The sequence below is a fragment of the Rattus rattus genome, chromosome 4 (genome assembly GCF_011064425.1).
Source record: "Rattus rattus isolate New Zealand chromosome 4, Rrattus_CSIRO_v1, whole genome shotgun sequence".
NCBI lineage: Eukaryota > Metazoa > Chordata > Mammalia > Rodentia > Muridae > Rattus > Rattus rattus.
Window position 1 is genome coordinate 132,836,458 of NC_046157.1, and position 21,216 is coordinate 132,857,673.

General features: G+C 43.0%; 1 protein-coding gene and 1 pseudogene across 2 annotated transcripts in view; one reads left to right on the forward strand and one right to left on the reverse strand.

The window, feature by feature from the left end:
• Nucleotides 1-356: 356 nt before the first annotated feature.
• On the forward strand, nt 357-1,090 carry LOC116898514 (annotated as a pseudogene).
• Nucleotides 1,091-4,051: 2,961 nt separating this feature from the next.
• Nucleotides 4,052-21,216, reverse strand: part of LOC116899409 — a 34,918-nt gene continuing 17,753 nt past the window's right edge. For both annotated transcript variants that reach the window (XM_032901146.1, XM_032901145.1), the window contains exons 2-5: nt 11,404-11,563; nt 9,994-10,125; nt 9,141-9,324; nt 4,052-4,823 (exon numbers count right to left, since the gene is read on the reverse strand). In XM_032901146.1, the coding sequence (XP_032757037.1) occupies nt 4,818-4,823; nt 9,141-9,324; nt 9,994-10,085 (282 nt within the window). In that variant the 5' untranslated portion in view covers nt 10,086-10,125; nt 11,404-11,563 and the 3' untranslated portion in view covers nt 4,052-4,817. The remainder of the gene's footprint in view (nt 4,824-9,140; nt 9,325-9,993; nt 10,126-11,403; nt 11,564-21,216) is intronic.

A 21,216-nucleotide genomic window follows, 5' to 3' on the forward strand; every position in this document is an offset into this window, starting at 1 on the left:
AGCAAGGTTTCCATGTAGAGATATGATGTGGGATATCTAAAAGACAGCTAGAAATTTTAACCCAGATTCCAGGGAGTTGTTCTCAGTACATCCTCTCCAAACTCACTTTTTGGTACCTGCAGTAGGTTTAAAATGGACCTAACTCATCCACTAGACCGCAACAATAATGCATATAAAAGGCATAGTCTATTGAGTTCTCAAACTCAAAACCACCCAACACAATTCCAGATCCAACCCAGGTCACCTAAAAAGCAATTTTAAAAGGGAATGAATGCTGCCATTTATCAAGAACTTAAATGCAGGACAATTCCATTTATCACCCCTATTAATTCATTTATCAGGTTCTGGTTCTCAAGATGGCGACTCCCATTGTAACTGACATGACCGTCGGCAACTACATTGAATCAACACAGCGACCCGATGGGACACAGCACAAGCAGCGGAGGGTCAAAGAAGGATACCTGCTCCAAGAATCCAAGCCTATGAAAACAAGTGAAGTTTTTCAAGAGTAAACCAGAACTTCCCGCAGGGCAGAGCCCTGAGGCCTCCACACAGGTCACCCCATCCAGACCTGACAGTGGTGAAGCAGGCCTCTCCAAGACAGCCAAACACAACCTGAAGTGGAAGGAGAAGAGGAGACAGCCACAGGAGAAAGAGGCAGACGCCTTGAGCAGGACTCTTGATAAGGTGTCTCTAGGACAATCAGCCCAGACACCCAGTGCTCACCATGGCCCCCAGACCACCTCTCTAGCTGCCTTCCATGCACCCCACTCTGCTGCCACCACAGAGGAAGCCAAGAAGATCAAGAACCTAAGGAAGAAGCTGATAGATAGGAGAGCTGCAGTAATGCCTCCAGGCCAGGAAGTTCAGCAGAGAACAGGTGAAGAAGCTGACATGGCACAGGGTTCTGGAGGAGGAGCTGGAGGACTTGGAGTTGGGGTGTGAGGCTTCAGGAATAGGGGAGTGGACTGAAGAACAAACCATGGGGTGCTCTGGGGTCCAGGAAGCGTGGGCCACAACAATCAGGAGGGCCCCCGCATACTGTTTCACTTCCCCCTCCTGTGGCCAGACTCTGTCCTCTAGACCCTAGGATCTCTCCTCTTCATCCCTTCCCCTTCTCAGCTCCCATTTTTGAACTTTCCCCTTCCATTCCATTGTTCACAATCTGAGTGCCGACCTCAGGTACCTCTGCTGCTGATCTGGGTGTCTTGTTGAAAAGGAACTCTGGGAGGGTTGGAGTCTGTCAGGGATCTGAGGCTGAGGGTACAAGGAGTACTCAAGTTTTGGGGTCTTAGTTCCTGTTCAGTGTTTATGAATAACTTCCTGGCCACCTGAACCACCACCACCACCTCCTCCTCCTCCTCCTCCTCCTCCTCCTCCTCCTCCTCCTCCTCCTCCTCCTCCTCCTCCTCCTCCTCCTGCTCCTCTCCTTCCAACTTCCCAACTCTCCTCCTCCTCTTCCAACTTCCCTCCTCATCTTCCCTCATCTTCCTCCTCCTCCTCCCAACTCCCTCATCTTCCTCCTCCTCTTCAACTTCTCCTCCTCATCTTCTTCCTCCTCCTCCTTCTCCTCCTCCTTCTCATCTTCCTCCTCCTCTTCCTCCTTCTCTTTCTCCTCCTTTTCATCTTTTATTTAAGATAGTATGAATAAATTCATGTAGATGACAAAAAAGTTCATTTATTTTTGTAGCAAACCTATGCTCTGTTGAGATAAAATGGTTTCCACAGATTTATTTATTCGCTTGTATTTGTTTGTTGTTTTCATGTCCACAGGTGTTTTGCTTGCATGTATATCTGGGCACTAGTGTGTGCCTGGTGTGTAGAAAGATCAGAAGAGGGCATGAGATCCCTGGGACTAGAGTTATGAGTGTTGAGAGCTGCCATGTGGGTACTAGGGCTCCAACCCAGGTCCTCTGAAAGAGCAGCCACTGTGCTTAACTGCTGATTCGTTTCTCCAGCTCATTCCCATATTTCAAATCAGAAAAGTGGAACTCTTGTGATTAACTATCCAGGTAGACAAGGCCAAACCACGACCACACCCAGCTGTACAGGCTTGGAACTTTCATTGTTTTTTTGTCTCCCGTGATCTGTGAAGGGACAGCTTGTGTCTCTTAGGCTGAGAAGGGCCTGAATACATAGCCCTATTTTTACTGAACCAGGGAATGTTGGGAGTTCCTACCCTAGAAATCTATCAATGTGAACTTTTTCAAGATCTATTCAACTTGTGAGGAATTAACCTAGCAGCATTGGTCACAAATTCATTTTTTTCAGTATTTTTTTCATTTATTGAATTTTTTACTTACATTTCATGTGTTATTTTTTTCCTGGTTTCCTGGACATAAGCCCTCTATGCCATCCCCCACCCCTTCTTCTCTAATGGTGTTCCCCATCCAATTTGTCTCCCCCCCATATACACCTACACTGGGGGATCCAGCCTTGGCAGGACCAAGGGCCTCTCCTTCCATTGGTGCCCAACAAGGCCATCCTTTGCTACATATGCAGCTGGAGCCATGGATCAGTCCATGTATAGTCCTTGGGTCATGGTTAAGTCCCTGGGAGCTCTGGTTGGTTGGCATTGTTGTTCTCATGGGGTTTCAAACCCCTGCAGCTCTTCCAATACTTTCACTATTTCCTCCAATGGGAAGCCCAGTCTCAGTTCAATGTTTGCTGCTAGCATTTGCCTCTCAAGAAGAAGGACCACTGAAATGCAGATGCTTCACTCCTTGTTAAAAGGGAGAACAAATATATTCATAGGTCGGGATATGGAGGCAAAAGTTTGGAGCAGACAGTGAATATGTATATATATATATAGATATATATAGATATATATAGATATAGATATATAGATATAGATATAGATATATCAACCAAAAGTAGATAAGATTGATGAAGCTAAGGAGAGCATGATGACAGGATCCTGCTATAGCAATCTACTGGGAGACAGAGACAAATCATGTCAATTACAGGGGCGAATGCTAGCAATAAATCATTGAGCTGAGAACTGGATCCAAAATGGAGGAATTAGAGAAAGGGTTAAAAGAGCTGAAGGGACTCACAACCCCATAAGAACAAAAATGCCAACCAAACAGAGCTCCCAGGGACTAAACCACTACCCAAGGACTATACATGGACTGACCTATGATCCAAATGCTTATGTAGTAGAGCATGGTCTTATTGGGCACAAATAGAAGGAGAAACGATTGGTCTTGTCTAGGTTAGATCCTCAGTGTAGGGGAATGTCAGGAGTAGGGAAAGCGGGACGATGTGAAAGGGAACACGTTATAGAAGAAGGGGAGTGCCATGGTATAGGGGCTCTTATTTCCGGGGAAAAAAGGAAAGTGAGTAATATTTGAAATGGAAATGAAAAAATGTCCAAAAAGAAAACAAAACAAAAAAATCGCATTTAGAGTGTTTAAAAAAAGCCACAATTAGGAAACACAGAATACTATGCCTTTGGTTTTCTTCAAATATTCTCGGGGCTCAGTTCAGATCTGGGTCCAGGCTGGACCAAGTAGGTTCCTGTCGCTGACTGCTCTCATATTCCTGTATCGGAGGCACTGTGCAGTTTCCTCTTGGGCCAGGGATGTGTGCAGAGGTAGACAGAAGTGGCGGTCTGTCCTGTGGTCAGGATCATCCAAATTTCTGGGTGTTCAGTTTTTTCCAAAACAAAATTTGGGTGTTGGCTTCCTGATTGCTTTTAATCTCCCTTATCCCATGCTTTTATTTCCTGGGAAATATTACAGAAAACCTGATGTATATCCCATTAATATATTCAACACTCTCATCCACAAAACAGCATAATTTAGTGGTATCTAAATATTGACAACAAGGTTACACCGTGGGTAAATTTTGCATGATGAACATGGTATTCACAGAGTTGGAAACACAGTCTACAGTGACTGTATAATGGCTTTTGTATCTCAGTCTGACTGGGAAGTAATTATGATGCCCAGTTCCCATGCGAATGCAGACATCCATCGCTACCTGATAGCTGTGGGACTTCAGATGTTGACACTAATGATCAATAAAGAAGGTTCTTAAGAATGAAGAGTTTGAGATTACTGTTTTATTTAAAAGAATACATCCAATTTACTCAATAGTAACCAGATGCGGGTAGTCAATATATACAGTCTATATCCTTATCAAAATAGCGAATCAACTGCAAGAATAAAACAAAAACAAATAAATAACAAACTTTCAAATGAATACAAGAAAAACGAAAAAACCAAAATAATCAAAACTCAAACCAAAATCTAAACAGAGGAATTGTGCTAAACATTCTTTTGCTATTCATTTTGCAGAACAGACTTATACCCCGTGGTTGGCCTTGGAACATAATAGACAAGCAGTTACTGATGGAATGTAAGGAGGTCTCTTCGATTGGAGTGGGGTATGAAGGACAAGACCATCCATTACTGAGTATAAAATACATCACAGACTTTGTCTCAAAGTCTTTCCAATGTTGTGAACTGATCTCCACGACACAATTCTGGATGACCCATCAGGACAAGTACAAATTTACACGTGCACAGTCTTTCTGGATGACCAGCAGCTCTTGATTGATGTGCATCAGCACTTCTCTGGGTCCCTCCAAAAGATTACACTTGCTGGAGAGAGGCGAGGTGAAAGTACGGCCTATTCAATCCAAAGAAGTCAAACTAAAGGAGGAAAATGCAGTCCACAATTGCTATGGACATTACAGATGAGATGCAATAGTGGTGATTTGCTGTGCACACTTAGTTCTCCTCCTGTAGCACTTCTCTCCAAGGGAGATCTTGTCCTGGTCTGTGTCATGTTCGAGTTTCTGCTGGAGAACTTCAGACCTAGCAGAGCAAGGGAATAAAGGTTTAGTGAGTGGTTGTCAATTCAGCTCTCCCTCTTACATCAGCTCTATTCAGTTGGACAATCGAGCATGACCTGTCTGTCAGCTGAGGTCAGTCCCTGCATCCCCAAGTGTCATAGAGTACCTGGGCTTGGATTTATATCTCAGCTTTTCAAACTGCTAGAATTTGAACTGTGGACTATGCACTGTACTGGAATTAAGAGAAAAATGAGCATATTTTCCACTGGTCCAGGTATATTATATTGAATAATAACATTGTAGCTATCTCTGAATCAGGGTTCAAGAGAGGTATGAGCAACCTAGAATGCCATGTGGATGCCTTCTGGAGAACCTGCCCAGAACTGAGGTGAAAGTTCTGATTACGTTAGCACTGAACCTGCCTAGGTTCCATTTTAACCGCTGTACCTGCAAATACACAGAGAAGCCATCTCACATCAAATCCATGGGAATTGCATAGATCCTGTAATCACTGAGAATGTGCTCCATGCAAATCTTCCCATACACACGGAACATTAAAGGTGATTGTGATGTAGAAACAGAACAGCACCCCTGTAAGTCTATGGCTAGTGTAAGGCAATTTGTGAGAGGACAGAAGAGAAAATGTCCTCAGATCTTTCCGGAGAGATCACAGGAAGAAAGGAGTAGAAAATACCAAGAAATCCAGAGGATCATATATATTGTTTCATGGGCAAAATTCACATGAACTGTACCAGAACAATACTCTGAGTAGCTCTTTAGCTGCCTGAGGCTGAAATCCATGTGGGTGGTCATTCACCCAAAAAGGGTATTTATATAGGGAAAGGATATTCAAATGGCTTCTTCCAGCCTGTGTTCCTACCTGAACATTAATGCTTAGTGTAAATATTCCCCAGGATACTCTGGAGGCATAAAAACAAATGTTGAGTGGGATATGTACATAGTGGTCATAGCCTATAGACAGCTCAGTCAGTGATGTGCTGTCCTCCCATAAACCGACATAGACTCAGGGTTCTTTCCCTATTACCAATCTGGCTTAGCAAGTTCCCAAGGCTGTGTAGAGCAGTCTTGTTTCCCAGCAAAGGATCATATGTTGGTGGTGGACTAGACTCCTGTTCTTGTTCACTGTTTCAGACTTTCCCCCACAGAGTGCAGCTTCTTCTAATCGGAGCTCTCTTTACCATAGCCTGAGTGACTTCATGCCCAAAGCTATGCCCCCAATCATAGGAAATCTCCATAACCAGGATCCAAATCAACAAATTTTCTCTACATAATGTGATTGTGCCACAGATATTTGGAGTAAGTAAGTAAAAGCTTGCATGGATTATCTCACACTGAATAAGAATCCATGGAAGGGCTCCACCCTATGGTACATTTTTACTCCTTGGCTGATGGATGTCTGGATAGATTCTCCTTCCAGGCTACTCTGGGACCACTACAACACTGATGCTCCCTAGTTGCAATGGGAACACCTACTCCTTGTTGTGGAATCACTGGGTTAACTAAAACTTCTGTTCCACTTTCTGAACATGACTTCTCATAGGGCTACCTGTTCTTACACTCCCAGACCCATCTGAAGTTCATCATTTCTCCTAACCCCATTGAGGCTGAAATTAACTGAGAGAAAATGATGTTGATTAACAGCACTTGCAGAATGCTACACAGATAACATAGGGGAGCGCTTTAGATTATCTGTGCACCTAAAGGGGCTCCTGAAACTGCCCTGTTCTTGCACCACAGCATAGCTATGGGACTTTTGCTGGATGACGATACAACTCCAAGCAACTCAAATTCTCAATGAATAAAATCCAAGCCAAACTCCCAGGGGAAGCTGTAGTGTGCCAAGGTAGCTGGAAAGAAATGGTAGCAGGCAATGTGGAAAGCAACCTTGGAGAAGACACAGTGAGTGACACAACCTTCCAGTGGGCTTTCACAATTCACAAAGAACAGAGAAGCAGCATAAACTCATGGATTTTATAGAGAAGCCTTGCCCTTACCTCCCTGTACTCCTTTCCTTTGATATGCTCCAAAGGATTTCAATGCAGATCAGTAGTTTTGCCGCTAATCACTTGAAAATCTAATTTTACAGGTGTTTTTGTGTCCTCTTTTTGGGGGGTTGCATTTCTAAAGGACTTTATTGTCCTGCTTCTACACCATAACAAAAAGGGACCTGCAAGCTCCAGGCCTGTACCATTTGTTACCACTGTGAAACACGACTCACTTGAACATATTTCCCACTCCTCCCCCAGACTTCACAAGATAATTCTGTTACAATTTTTTGAAAACAGAATAAATTAATAACTTAAGTGTCCTTTTGCTGTACAGAGCTAGATGGAGATGCCAAATGAATGGGCAGCTGTATTTCATGTTTCATGGATGTAAAGTGAACTCTTAGAGTACTTTTCTCATGAAACTTGGAAATAGAGGGAAACACAGGTTCACTACTGCAAACACACACACACACACACACACACACACACACACACACACACACACACACACACAAACTCTCACCCACGCTCCTATATATAAATTCCCATACCGAAAAGACTTGAAAAGCACCCAGCATTAGAAAAACACACAGAATGAGCATAAACATGCTCAGCCACTGCTGGTAAACACACACACACACACACACATACACACACACACACACACACACACACACACACACACGCGCGCGCGCTCACATACACGCACACACAGATACAATCACATGCACAAATGAAAACTTTGCTCTTATGCAGCACATTTCCTGTTGAGTGAGGAATTAGTGGGAACAATGCTGTGTACAAGTCTCTTAGACTCAAGCAGGCTGTGCTGCCCTGGCCTGTACTCATTTCCACTTCAGGAAACCTTTCTATGCAGATACTTGATGGTCCTACAAGTAAGTTACATGTTCTGCACAGATAGCCTAAACAACACAACATCAAATTCCCAAGAGAGAGATTTCTAGGAAAAGACTCCATCAAGCTCTATGCTGACTCATCATAGGCCCCTCACTAAAACTACCCTGTTTCCTTCATAGAAGACTTTGGAAGCATCAGAGAAGACAGTGACTCACGGTCAGTTACCAGGAACTTTTCATCACATTAGAGTTCATGTGATATTAAAACAACCTCAATGTCAGTCAGAAGGAGGCTAAATAAATAACATACAGTGACTTTTCTGAAATGCAGCACTGTGTACAATATTGAGAGGGAATCTATCCTGAAAGAATGCCGTGCCCATGATATAGTCAGCAAAGCAATGTCAGCAGAGGGATGCACTCTAGGATTCCATGCAAGATCATGGTGAAGCCAATAAGACAAACCAGAATCTTCCCGGGGGATACCTCTGTTCAGGTAAAGTGAAGAAATCTAATCCTTATTTTGAAAATAACTGAATGGTTTAAGAATGTGTTGAGACAAATAAGAGAGGGGGCTCCACCTGGAACTGGACCTGTGATGCAAAGACTGCTGGCCAGCACAAAACAGGAAGCTTCATGTTTGTTGAGAGACCTAGGCTTAAAGGACTAAGTTGGGTAATGACTGGACAAAATTCCATGTCATTAAGTGGCCTCCCCGCATGCTCCCTAAGATGCAGGTCAGCACAGCAATGCACCTTTCTGGGTGAGAATTGGGGGTACATACGGATAACTTTGTTCTTGAATCTCAAATCTCTCATGCCAACCCTCAGCCTTTGAGAAACCTTTTCACATCCTTGCTCTTCTAACCAGCTTCAGATTGTAAGGCCCAGATATGAACTCTCCAGGAGCACTCAGATAAGACAGGACTGACATGCTGCTCCTCAGGCTCTGTAGTTACCCAAGATCTATGAAGCATGAAGTCACCATCTTCATATACAGGGAGAAGAGGGGAGGAAGGACAAAAGCCACCACAAATGACAATGAGAACCATTTCTTTGCCATTTCCACCAGGCTCTCCTCCTTGAAAACTACTTACTTCCTGGAGTCTCACACGATCCCTGTAAAGAAAATGAGCTCCAGGCTTTTGCTTCATCCCTCAAAGCCCTGTTCTAGTCTAAAGAGGGGCTCCCACATAGCACCCTCCACACATAATGGCATGTAGTGCTGTGCTGTGTGATCAACCTATCTCCCTTAATAAACTGCAGATTCTCGAAGAGCAGGAGCATTTGCTTTCCAAACATGCAGTTTCTTGAAAAGGGGCTATCTCCACAGAAAGCCTTGTAAACCATCACATAAATGAACACTTGGATGAGACCTAGGTCAGGACATGGATCAGTCAATAGACAGTAACATTGGTTTGTCTATGTTTATGGTAAGACATGAGGACAACCTGACCCTGAGGCCTAACCCTACCTGCTGTTGCTTGGCTCTGGGGTCACAGATGTTCATTCCGGCCTCTTCACAGAGCCTCTTTGCCTCCACAGAGGATGCTGGCCGTTCAGTCTGCTCCACCAGCAGTTCTCTCTTCTCATTCAGCAAAATCTGTATATTGTTCTTCAATTGAGCTTGTTCACGCAGGAGCTGGGAGTGCCTGATGCTGAACCACAAACAAAAAATGGTAAATCCCAGGCAGCTTCTATTTGCCTGTCACTCTTGCAAGTCCAGTCATCCCTTCAAGGGCCCTCATCCCCAGACATCCCCAGACTAGAGCCACACTATACAAGTTAGCACCAATTAGAGGAGGTCAAATCCAGAGGACACATTCCACATGAATCAAAGTACTTCTGAAAATCCTGACACTAAGACGGTTTATATAAATCCAGGAAGAAGAGATGGTCCATATGGGTGCTTATATGTCCATGGTATGCTAAAACCATCTTCACGTAGTGGGGAAATCCCCTCTGAGGGGTAGTTGAAGACCCAATAGCTATACAATCTTTCCATGTGTTTCTCATGCATCACAGATCTTTAAATCTCCTGTCAGAGTCCTACAGATTCAGAGTTGATTGATATTCCCATCATGGTGCAAATCTTTTCTATCTAGAGGATCCTTAATGGGGAAAATAACAATTGGAGGGTCTTCTACACCCTTCACATGTAGGACAACTGAGTCCAAGAGCTACAAATCTAAGACCCTTGCCAGGAGGCAGCCTTCTTGTTAAGAGTCAGACACTACAGAACCAGAGCCCTGACTTTGGTTCAAAGTCACACAGGACAGAAGCATTCCCTGCCTAGTGCTGGGTTCTCATCTCTGTCAGCGACTCACCGGTAGGAACTGTTCACTTGTATGAGCTCCTTGTACCTCTCCATGGCATCACTTATTGAGTTGGTCATCATTTGCATAGCCATCATTCTCATCTCATGTTCGGATTGAAGTACTGGCAATTCGACATCCAGCCTGGGTAAGGTCATGGCCAAAGGAACAAATAACGTTTTGAATTCATGATTTCAGAATTAGGTGAAATGTAAATAAAAAATATATAATAAAAAAGTTCAAATTCAAGGAATGGTGGAAGGGAAGAAAGTGGCAAACTCAAAAAACCCGACCAAAACGCAACAGTGAGACTCCATCCACAGAAAATATTTCCATGTAAATAAGCAAACATTTGTTTTGAAATAAGGACTCCTTGGAATCCTGGGAGATATGGTTCTGCAAACACAATATAGACCAGGCAGGAAAAAATGCACAACAGGAATGAGACTCCAACAACAATTCTTTCAATAAACCAATAGTTAAAAAAAAATAAAAAAAAAAATCAAAATGCAAATCAGGCAAAAGAGTTTATTTTTATACCACATACTTGCTCCTTTTGAAATAAGGTCCTATTTGTGCTGATTCTTTCCTGGGCACAGGACAACAGAGCCAGGTTACCAGGTCCAAGGAGCTGACTTTCAAGAGTTCGCCAGGTAAGCATGAAGGCATTGACTAATTCTGTAAGAAGTTTCCTCCAGTCTGTGCCACAGCTTGGGTCCAACAGATAGTTGTTATGACATTTCCTTTGTTTTGAAAACAGGGATTCTCAAACCTTGTTTCCTATTGTTCCATGAATTCCCAGAGGGCATATTTACTTTGACAGGGAAGAGGATTAGTAACCCCTCCTTCCCTCAGGAGAGTCCTATCTACCACCTAAGTAAATAGAAGATGCAAAGTGCTCTGTTGATCCATGTGGGCTTCCACAACATCATGACCTGCAAACTGTCCATCACACAAATCCTCAGGTCCCATCAAACTCCCCAGACTCCCTGACCGTGAGCATAAAACCCACAAATACTTTCACATACATACATACCAACCCATACACAAACACAAGTAGAATCCCAACTACATGCATGGAGGTGCCATAGAATCAGTGTATAATGAACAAAATCAGAGGAAAAGAGTGATGACGTGCAGGCATTTCATTCCCTCACTTAGTTGCAGCAAGTGTGACCAGGTCCTTCCAGCTGTTGACAGAACCAATGCATCTCCAACCACCTCAGGCTAAACTACAAAACAGGTTAACCCTAAACACACAGCAACTAGCTTATCTCACAAGCCAATGCCTGCCAAATCTCCTTAAAATCCAGGATGAGAGGTGAAACTCTCTCGTGCTATGAGGAAATCTTGGGTTAGCAGAGAGAGAGAGAGAGAGAGAGAGCACAAGACAGTGAACAGGTTACTGGGCATAATGACTACCTGTGGTCCCATTCATCATAGATATAAAGGTCCAGGATTTGATAAAGTTCATCCCTCTCAAATTGACACTTCTGGATTTCAAATTTGAGTTCCTCCAGTTCCTTTAGACACTCCTCTTGCTGACTGATGACATTTTGGGATGATGCCTTCCTACCAAAACCTGTAGATAGATAAACCCAAGTGAATTTTCTTATTTGATGGCCCATGGGAGGAAAAGACCATTCTGAATCCCAAAAGGAGTTTGAGGAAGGGGAAATGGTAGAGACTGGGTGAATCCCTGAAAGAGCAGAAAAGCTTTCTTAAAGGTGGATTCTTAAGCTATGTCCCTCTTCCCATCCTCTAATGCCATACTCGTGCCACACTCACTATTACAGGACCCCTCACCCTGACTAATACGTAAACATCTGGGACATTGTTATCTCATATCAGATGTGGTGCAGTTAATCCTGGAGTTTATAATGCTTAGCATCACCAAGCTCTAATCATGTGTGTTCCAGCCCAAAGTGTCTGAGAACTCAATTCATGACTAGGGGTGCATCCTTCCTTGTTCTCGCCATCAGAGACTTATGTAACCTACAGTAATCTAGAGGATGAAGTGCTTCAACTCCCAACCATGGATGGTCACATTGTTAATCTCACAGTGCCTCCTCCTGCCATTCATTGACACTCACAGTTAAAAAGCTCCCAGAAAAGACACTGAAGGCTTACCACTTTCTGGCTTTCTCTCAAATTAAAGATCAGGAACTCCTGACTCTTGGTTTGCCTTTGAGAAATCCCAAGGCTCCTGCTTGTAAGGCCTAGTCTTAGAAGGCACATCTCAAACCTACCTCCTTGAGGATGTTCCCCAACTCTGCCCAGGACTCACCAAGCCTTCCCCAGAATGATCTCCTCCTTCCTGTTCCATTAGAGAGGGGGTCAGCTTCCCTCTGACCTGGTGTGGTCTCTCCTTGATCTCCCCTTTCCTTCCGAAATAGCCTGAGCAGCTGGCGAAACATGCCTGCTTGTGAACCCAAAGGGAACTGAAGGAATATCCCAAAGGCAGTTGGTGTCACCACAACACTGGTGACATCACAGAAGATTCTAGGGATCTCTTAGATACAATAGATTGTCCAGTGAACGCCTTACTGGTGATGTCACTGGAAAATTCTATGGCCTACCTACTAACCAGCTTTCCCCACACTGATGAATTTCTGTGGGGACCCTTTCCTCCAGTCTCTCATGTGTCACTGGGAATACCATTTGGCAACCTCTATTCCAAAGCTAGATATTTCTCTCTGCTTCATTAGAAGTCAACAATGGTTTTGCTGGGGAGGGTTGCTTACAACCCTGAATTGGAGAACAGATTTTCCTTAGCACCCAAATCTCTAGGGACCAAGGAGCAGGGAGATTTTTCTTAAAAGTAAATCTACTACTCGAGACAATGCATGTGACACATGTTTCGATTCCTAAGCTTTTCCCATTTTCTGGAGGCCAATATATTTCTTCTATACCTCTGAGTGTATAAAACCTGGAAATATTTGCTTACTGTGCAGTCCTTGACAGCTGACATTGTTTCCATTTACATATCCATGTATTTCACAAAATCAATGGTCTATAATCCTATTTTTTTGCAATAAAAACTCCTTTTCCTTGGGAACATAGGGATCAACTACAGGGCATATATAAAATAATAAATTTCTGTCCCTTTTATATATTATGTAGGACATCCTTCCTTTCTCAAATATAACAAGACAATTAAATTGGACATCAGTGAGCAAATATCAACCTGGACCATGTGTTACCACATTGTAACCACATAGCCATCCCTTCTCCAATATCATTCTTTCTGAATTTCCAAGTCCAATCATGAGGATATTGGGGCTACACTCTGAACTTTTACTCATAGCAAACATAAAAATCAGGCAGATGGGCAGGGAGTGGAATGGCCTAAGGTTAGGCTAAACCTCAATTTTACTGGGTCCATAAGTTCAGGAGGGAGTCCATTTGGCATTGTCATCTGTGGCTTCTGTGTTCTTATCCTGGGTGTGCTGACTCTGTGGTACGATGCCACCTAACCTCACAGATGTCAGGGTGAAAATCATGTATGACTTTTCTGGGAAGAACTCTGCCTTTTCCTACCATCTGGAGTTATACAACATCACTATGCAAAGCTCAGAAGAGAGGGGTGGAGATTGTGGAGGCCTTAGAAGTTGAGGATCTTTTCTGATTAAGGCACATATTTTTTCCTATGTAATTTTTCCCTTGCTCTTTCACTAATGATGGTTGACTTCATTCCTGGCCTGAAGTAAACTGGATTCCAAGGTTTTGGATTAGGGAAGCCCCTATTTTTGAGATGACAGGCCCAGCAAGGGATCCCACTGCATACAGGTTCCTATGCCCAAGGAAGTTGTTGCTGCAGAATCACAGCATGGGGGCAGCAGCACAGGATTTCTCCCAGCTTTCTCTCCTGCACCTGCTGCAACTGTAATAAGGCTGTTTGTTTGTTTGTTTGTTTGCTTTTTATTGGAAATACCTACAAAGCTGGTCAGAGTTAATACATGCCTTTAATCCCAGCACCCACAAGGTATTTTTGGTTTTGCTTTTGTTTTTGTTTTATTTCATTTCATTATTTCTGTAATTGTTGTTAGGATTCTTATTGTTTTCTTTGGTAATTCCCTCTAGCTCTTCACTCTGTACCTAGAATGTGAAGCCCATGCTCTGCATGGTCCTGTTATTCATGTTAAGGATTTTATTCTTACCACCAACACCACAGATGATCACATTATTTACTTTCAAATCAGGAAAACAGGCATAAAGAAGAGAGCTATGTTGTTTGGTCTCAGGTAACCAGCCAATCAGGAGTGTAGCATGGCTTCCCAATGTTTTGGATCAGGTTAGCTTCTGTTATTGAGATGAAAGGCCTCTGCTGAAGCCTCCAGTTGAGTAACAGAGAGCCTGGAAAGGCTGAAAGAGTGGTTGCACCTTGAAGGTGAAGGCTGGCCCTTCAGTGCCTCTGCAGCCTGAGGCAGAGTTCTGTTGGGAACACAAGAGCACTTGGCCAGAGATCATAGGGGACTGCATTTTGGTTGAGCCCTGAGACCTGGATGAGCAGAGGCCTCCACAGTCCTGATAAAGGGAAGCAGAGCCACATAGATGTGAGGGAACAATGGATCTTTGATCTGTGTGTTATCCACTTCATTTATCTTTGCTGTGTACATAGTATATGTAAATGACAAGGGCATCCTACTTTATCACATCTAGTCTCTCTAGATGTTAAAGCATGTGCAAGTGTAAACACAGTAGAGTTAGTTCAGCAATACATTGTGTCCCATTTTGTTAAAGACCTTTATTTTATTTCTATTTATATATTTTTTTCTTTTTCACTTTACGTTCTGCTCACTGACTACTGATACCTAATTACTCTCTCCCACAATCCTTCCCCAATTCTCCTGGCACAGTCTTCTCTGAGTGTATGAGGGCCAACTGTCTCAGTACCTCCCTTCTTTTACCAAAGCCTTTCCTGGGGGCATTCGTGAGGATGCTGGTTTTGAATGCCTTGGACTTGGCTTTCTTCATGCTCCAATTTGCTGGCTTTGAGAAGTTTTTGAAGGACTGTCTAGGAACTTGGTACTTCATCCAGATGGTACACAAGAGGCAATGGTTTTGTTAATATTCCTGAGAGTATATTTCAATCAAACCTCTCCTACTAATATCCTAACAATGACAAAGGTAATGGGAGGCCATTAATTCAAGGCCCATACCTAAACACATTAAAAGCAATACAGAGCAAGCCAGTAGCTAACATTAAAGAAATGGAGAGAAACGTGAAGCAATCCTTCTAAATCAGGGCCTAGGCAAGGCTACCCACTCTCTCCCTACTTATTCAATATAGTTCTTGAAGTCCTAGCCAGAGAAATGTGCTCAAAGGGATACAAATTGAAAGGGAAGAATTAAATTATTAAATTTTAATTTTACTGAGTATGTTAAATCAAAAGCATATTAAAACTCCAAAGAAAACAAAACAGCTTTTTAAAACCCCAAACAGAAAAGTATCAAACTCTCAAATCAGTCTTTTTTTCTTTGCCTTTCTGTTATCAAATTAATATAAATCTTAACACTCCCACATTAATGTCGACTGCCTTTAGAAATGAATGAATTCTGTTCCTATTCCTTAATACTACTGTGTTTAATGCATGTTTTGAAATAGCTCTTTCTTGAATAACACCATATAAGCCCCACTGCCATCTCGAAATTTTCAGAAGTTAATAGAGACAACACCATCTTTTATTTTCAGGTAGTCTATACACACAACTCACCTTTTCCTGATTCTGATCCAAACCATTTACAATCAACATACAGTAGAAACATGAATTTTTCCAAGTAGAATTTATTGAGAATGTGTGTACGGAAGAGGTAATGCAGCAGAACACAACAAACATGGACTTAGTCAAAATACCTACATGTATGTCTCTTACTAAGTTAAGTTATAAGCAGTGTGCTTACCAGAGTGGATCTCTGACAGATTACTCTGAAAATGACTAAAATTGGTGAACTCATTTTATAAAGTATAAAGTAGTATGCTGTATTTGAATTTGTTTCAATGAAGTTAGAAAAGTCTTCCCCCTAAATTTTACTATCTTAGCTGGCTTTATTAACTGAATTGAATTTTAGTAATTATGTCACACCCACTCAAAATTGATTTATGAAACTTAATAGGTAAATACTGAATATTAAGGGAAAGCTAGAATACATAACTTGTTTATATGTGTGCATACATATCAAGAAGTTAAAAATGTCAATTGGTTTTTAAAAGATTAACTTAATAAAAAACTTTAGAAATGAAAAATTGTCAAATCATTTTTTGGTTTTATCTACTTAAGTCCACATTTGTTATTTTGTTTTCCTACATGAGAATTACCTTATTCCTTTGAACAGTAAATCCCCTTTGTGATATTTCATGCTAGTGAAATGGCAGGGAGTAAGATTATTAATTTTTTTCCTTCTTTTAATATATTACAATTTAAGTTTTATTCTAAATGGAACTATTATATATGCTATACATCTCAGACTATTTAGAACCAGACATGATTTGCTTTCCTAACAGACAATCTATCCATTTCTACTCAATTTTTTTATTCAAAAATAAACTCAAAACATAAAACATTAGTTCTCTAATTTTTATAGGATTCCATTTCTCAATTTCCCCTTCTTGTATGGATGAATTTAGAATATAGTTGCATTTTATGGTTCTTTTTACTGGTGTCTGTACCACAATACATGGATATATTTCAACTTAGAAGTGTAATATTTCACCAGTTAACCAGAGTATAAGTTATAATGCACCGATTCTCAGTTCTGCGGGGGTAATTATTAAATGGCTTAGAACATTTCTGGATGTCATCCGTGAAGTAAACTTTTGGCATCTAGTAGGCAGCCAGGGATATTTCCTAAGAAAGGATTCCCTTAACAAAGCATTACTGGGATCAAACCCTGTACAGGGATGTGATAAAAAATCCTGTTATTTAGCTCAGTGGTAGAGCGCTTGCTTAGCAAGCACAAGGCCCTGGGTTCGGTCCCCAGCTCCAAAAAAAAAAAAAAAAAAAAAAAACAAAAAAAAATCCTGTTATGGTTACCTCTAGAACTAAAGATCAAAATAATTGTTTAGGAGAACTTGCTTTTCATTGTTCAAAATATTGGTTTCCTTGCGTAAAAAAATGAGAAAAAAAATCTCCTATGTCTTCTAATTGTATTCTTTATACAAAAGTAAAATGAATGAGAAAAGTTTAATGAGAAGGAAAATAAAGCATTAAATATCATAGGATGCTTGATTTGGGCTTTAACTACCTGTTTCACCTGAGTAAATATAAAATCTGTTTCGTCTTAATAGTGTATCATATATTAAAGAAAGCACACCATATCCTGGTCCTTACCCAGTAGGTGACACTCAAAACCAAGAAAGCAAAGAACTCCATTTTAATAAGACCTAATGCCTACTGTGTGCTTAATATTGTTTTATTTAAAACACCCACGACAGATAAATGCTTTAGTTACTTCTTTTAAAATATGATCAAAACCACTCGACAACCAAATACTTGTAAGTCAAACTGTGATGTTCAAGAAAGTGTAAGTTTTAAAGTTAAGAGATAGGGCCTTATTATGTAACTCTGACTGGCCTGAAGCTTGCTATGTACACCAGACTGGCTTCAAACTCATGCCTCTATTTCTTGAGTACAACAGATTTTACAGGATGTCTTACATTGCCAAAGTTGACTTGAATTTCTAAAGGGCTCAAGTGATCCTCTTGCCTTGGCTTCTGGCCCCACTAACCCCAATAGTTGAGATTTTCCCCACACCTACATGCCCACTACTGACCCTGGTGGAAAGTATAACCTTACCCACCAGTAGACTGTAATAGCATACTGAAAACAAATTGTATTAAACTTAAGGCAGATTAATTATATCTCCAAATGAGCTATGAGTTAATGAGAATATTAGAATAACCAGCAATGAACTTGTTGGCTAGCACACACACTTTCCTATTATGTATAGTAACACATTCCATTATATTTGAATATCCACATATCAAATATTGCTAGAAGCTGAGAATAGTTATTAAAAGATTTTAGGATAATGTTTTTGAAATGTAAGTAAATCACTATGCTAAGCAAATTTCCATGTATGTCACAAATATACCCTATATAAAGCCTGAAGTCATCACATTTCTGACACTAATGTAGTGAGTAAACTGTCCAGTATTGTGCGATCTTAATTATTGTGATAGATAATTCACAATTGTGATTCACAATTTTTACAAATGATTACTAAAGTCCAACTGAATTTTAACATCTGTCGTAAACTGTATAAATTTCTTCCTTTACCTTTAAAATGAAAAAAATTATAAACGAGATGCAACATCCAAGGGATTTGTGACTAAATGGCCATCAGCGTTTGCAGTACTGATTCTGAGGCAGAGTCTTACAGTAGCCTAAGCTACCCTGGAAGCTACAAAGCCAGAGTCCTGGGGTGGGGTAGGGATTTCAGCAGGTGTCCTGTCCAGCTATCCCCTCCTTCACCCTTCCCCCAACCCGACTCAGGCCTCTGGTTCCTCCCCAGCCCACTCACACCAGAGCTAAACACTCAAGCTGAGGCCAAGCCTCCTCCACTGCTCAGGCACCACTGTCAACAGGGCCTGGCCAATGGCGGCCTGCGAAGACCCTGCCTCCAGCCTCCCAAAAACCATACTTACTGAGTCAGGGAGACAGGGCTGCCATCCAGAAGTCCACAGGCCCTGCCACTGCCAGCCTAGGCGTCACCTGGCAGAGGAGCCCGCGCCCGCTCCTACCCGGAAGCCGCCCCTGACTAGGGCCTGGGCCGCAGGGTGGGGGCTGGGTGGCGGCCGGCCTGCCCCAAGGCACCTCCCCCCAAAGGCGGGAAAGGGCTGTCACGTGACGCCCAGGTCGTGCACGTGGCCCACCCTGGAGCAGCCTGAGGTCCCCAGGGCTGCCCGTGGCCACCAGCCTCCCGCCATCTCCCGGGGCCCCTCAGTGCTTATGTAGGACCCAAAGTCAGCAAGGCCATGACTCCCGCCCTCCAGGCCTTACCCTGGGGGCTGTCCCGTGGGGAACCCAGCACCGGAAATACGAAGGAACCCCTTTTTCCCTCTCCCCCATTTCTTCGTGCTACATCGAAAAAGCCGAATTTCAACCTCCGTGTAAGGAGTCTGTGGCTTTGGGCTGGTCTTGCACTGTCACTCAGGGCCTGCCCTCGACTCACCATGATGGCTGCAGGGGGTCCGGTGGAAAAACTTGAAGATGGTACAGAAGCCACGCGGCTAGCAGCTACTCGGGACAGCTGCGGAGTGGCGGCCTGGCCACCAACGGGCAAAAAGTCGCGGAGGCAGTGGAAGGAGAGCCAAGGGCCTCGGAGACAATGGTGTCGTGAAGCGAGTGTGGGGAGAGTCACTGAGTGACTGAGGCGTGGGCGGCGCGCCCCCGGGGATGACTGTGCCAGGCTGGCCTCGTGGTGGGCTTCAGCCAATGGGCGGCAGCGCTCGGCCCTCTCAGGGGGGCTGGGGGACCCACATCGCCCACCTGAGTACGTGAGGGGTGCGCGTGGGGCATGCGTGAGGAACAGTTCTCGGGGCGAGCTACGCCCGAGCCCCACAGACAGACGGACAGACACACAGACAGACAGACAGACTCACCCCACTCCCGGGTCCCCCAGAACCGTGTCTGAAGACCCTTTGGAACACGTCCTGTGCAGAACTGTGGTCAGAGTTCTCTCAGGAAAGCATTTATTCAGGTCATTCCTCAAAATGGCGCCTTTGAATACATAGGGTTATCCGGTTGGAAAAGCCCGGCGACCGAATGGAAAAGTAACGAAACGCACCTAGAAATAGAAAATAACACGCACCTCTAGACAGAAGGCCTCGCCTGGCGGACCCCTTCGCCCCTTTCGCCAGCCACATTTAGGAGGTTGAGTCCGGTTGCGTGTTGGAGGACAGGCTCACAGGCTGGCCCTTCAGCCGTCAGGACTTTTTCCCCCCGTTTTTTCCCCCTTTCGGATAAGGGCCTGAATTATCAGGTACAAGGGACACAGCAGTGAACACGCACGAGAATATTTCTCCCCTCGTGGCATTTAAGTTGTGATGCGAGCGTTTCCTGTAGGCTTGACAGAAACAAGCTAGGCCGGCTGAGAGGATTCTAGAACATTCTCAAGGTCGGAGAAATGGGGCCTACCTACAGCAAAGCCGCGCTGTAGGGTGGTGGGTGGAGATAATCTCGTATCACTGAACAGCTTGAGCGCCTTATTCCATCATGACTACCTTTTGTAGTGATGAAAACTATTACTTTTTTTTTTTTTTTTTGAACTGGCAAAACGAGAGACTTAAAACCGCCATTAACTATATAGAAATGCTGGATAAAATGATAATAAAATAGAAAATAAAAATAAAATAAATAGGGATGGATGCACCCACTTAAAGGGAGGGAAATTCCAAGGTCTCCAAAATGAAGACAAGTTGGAAACTGCAGTGGTGAAGATCTGATTCTCCCCTGGCCTTTGATAGGTAACTACATTGTGGTGTGAACGGTATAACAACGGTATAACGGGCCTGGACTCTCCTAATTTTAGTACAGAGAAAAAAACAACACCAAACAGATCTGGAATGGTTGGTTAATGTGCAGGGATAGATGGTTCTAACCTCTAGCTCTAGGCAGAGATATGTGGGCTGGAAGGAAAACTTAGAAATAGTGCAGACAGGTGTGGAACTGAGCACCCTGCAGCATTCCAGTACTCTGGAAAGGCATGATCACCCTAAGGAAAAAATATGGACTTGGGGAATGGAGAGCATCAGAGAGATTAGAGCAAAACCCCACATCATTTAAGTCTGATTAGAATTTGACGCTCTTCACCTGCATTTCCGGAGTTTGGCATTTATATTTATGACATGTTTATAACCAGAATCTCAAAATGAAAATAGGCTTTCCCAATTCACTATCCATTTCCTGCAAAGATTCTTAGGCATGTGTTTTTTAAATGTTGGAAAAAGGAGGGACTGGAAGGGGTCCTCACAGAACAGGACTTTTCAAAGAGAACCCTACTGGAAGTAGGGCTTAGGGGTACAATCTCCTAACCCCAGCTGCTTGGGAGGAGAGGCTGTGAGGCAAAGAAACCAAAAGTTCAAGGGTGCCCTGACGATTTACCAACACTGTTTCAACATAAAAGGAAAGAGAGAACTGCAGAGGATGCTTCACAGGAGAGTGCTTGCCCAGCACGTTAGAAGGATGTCCTGGCTTAATTCCCTGTAAGCACTCTCTCTGTCTTGCCCTCTCT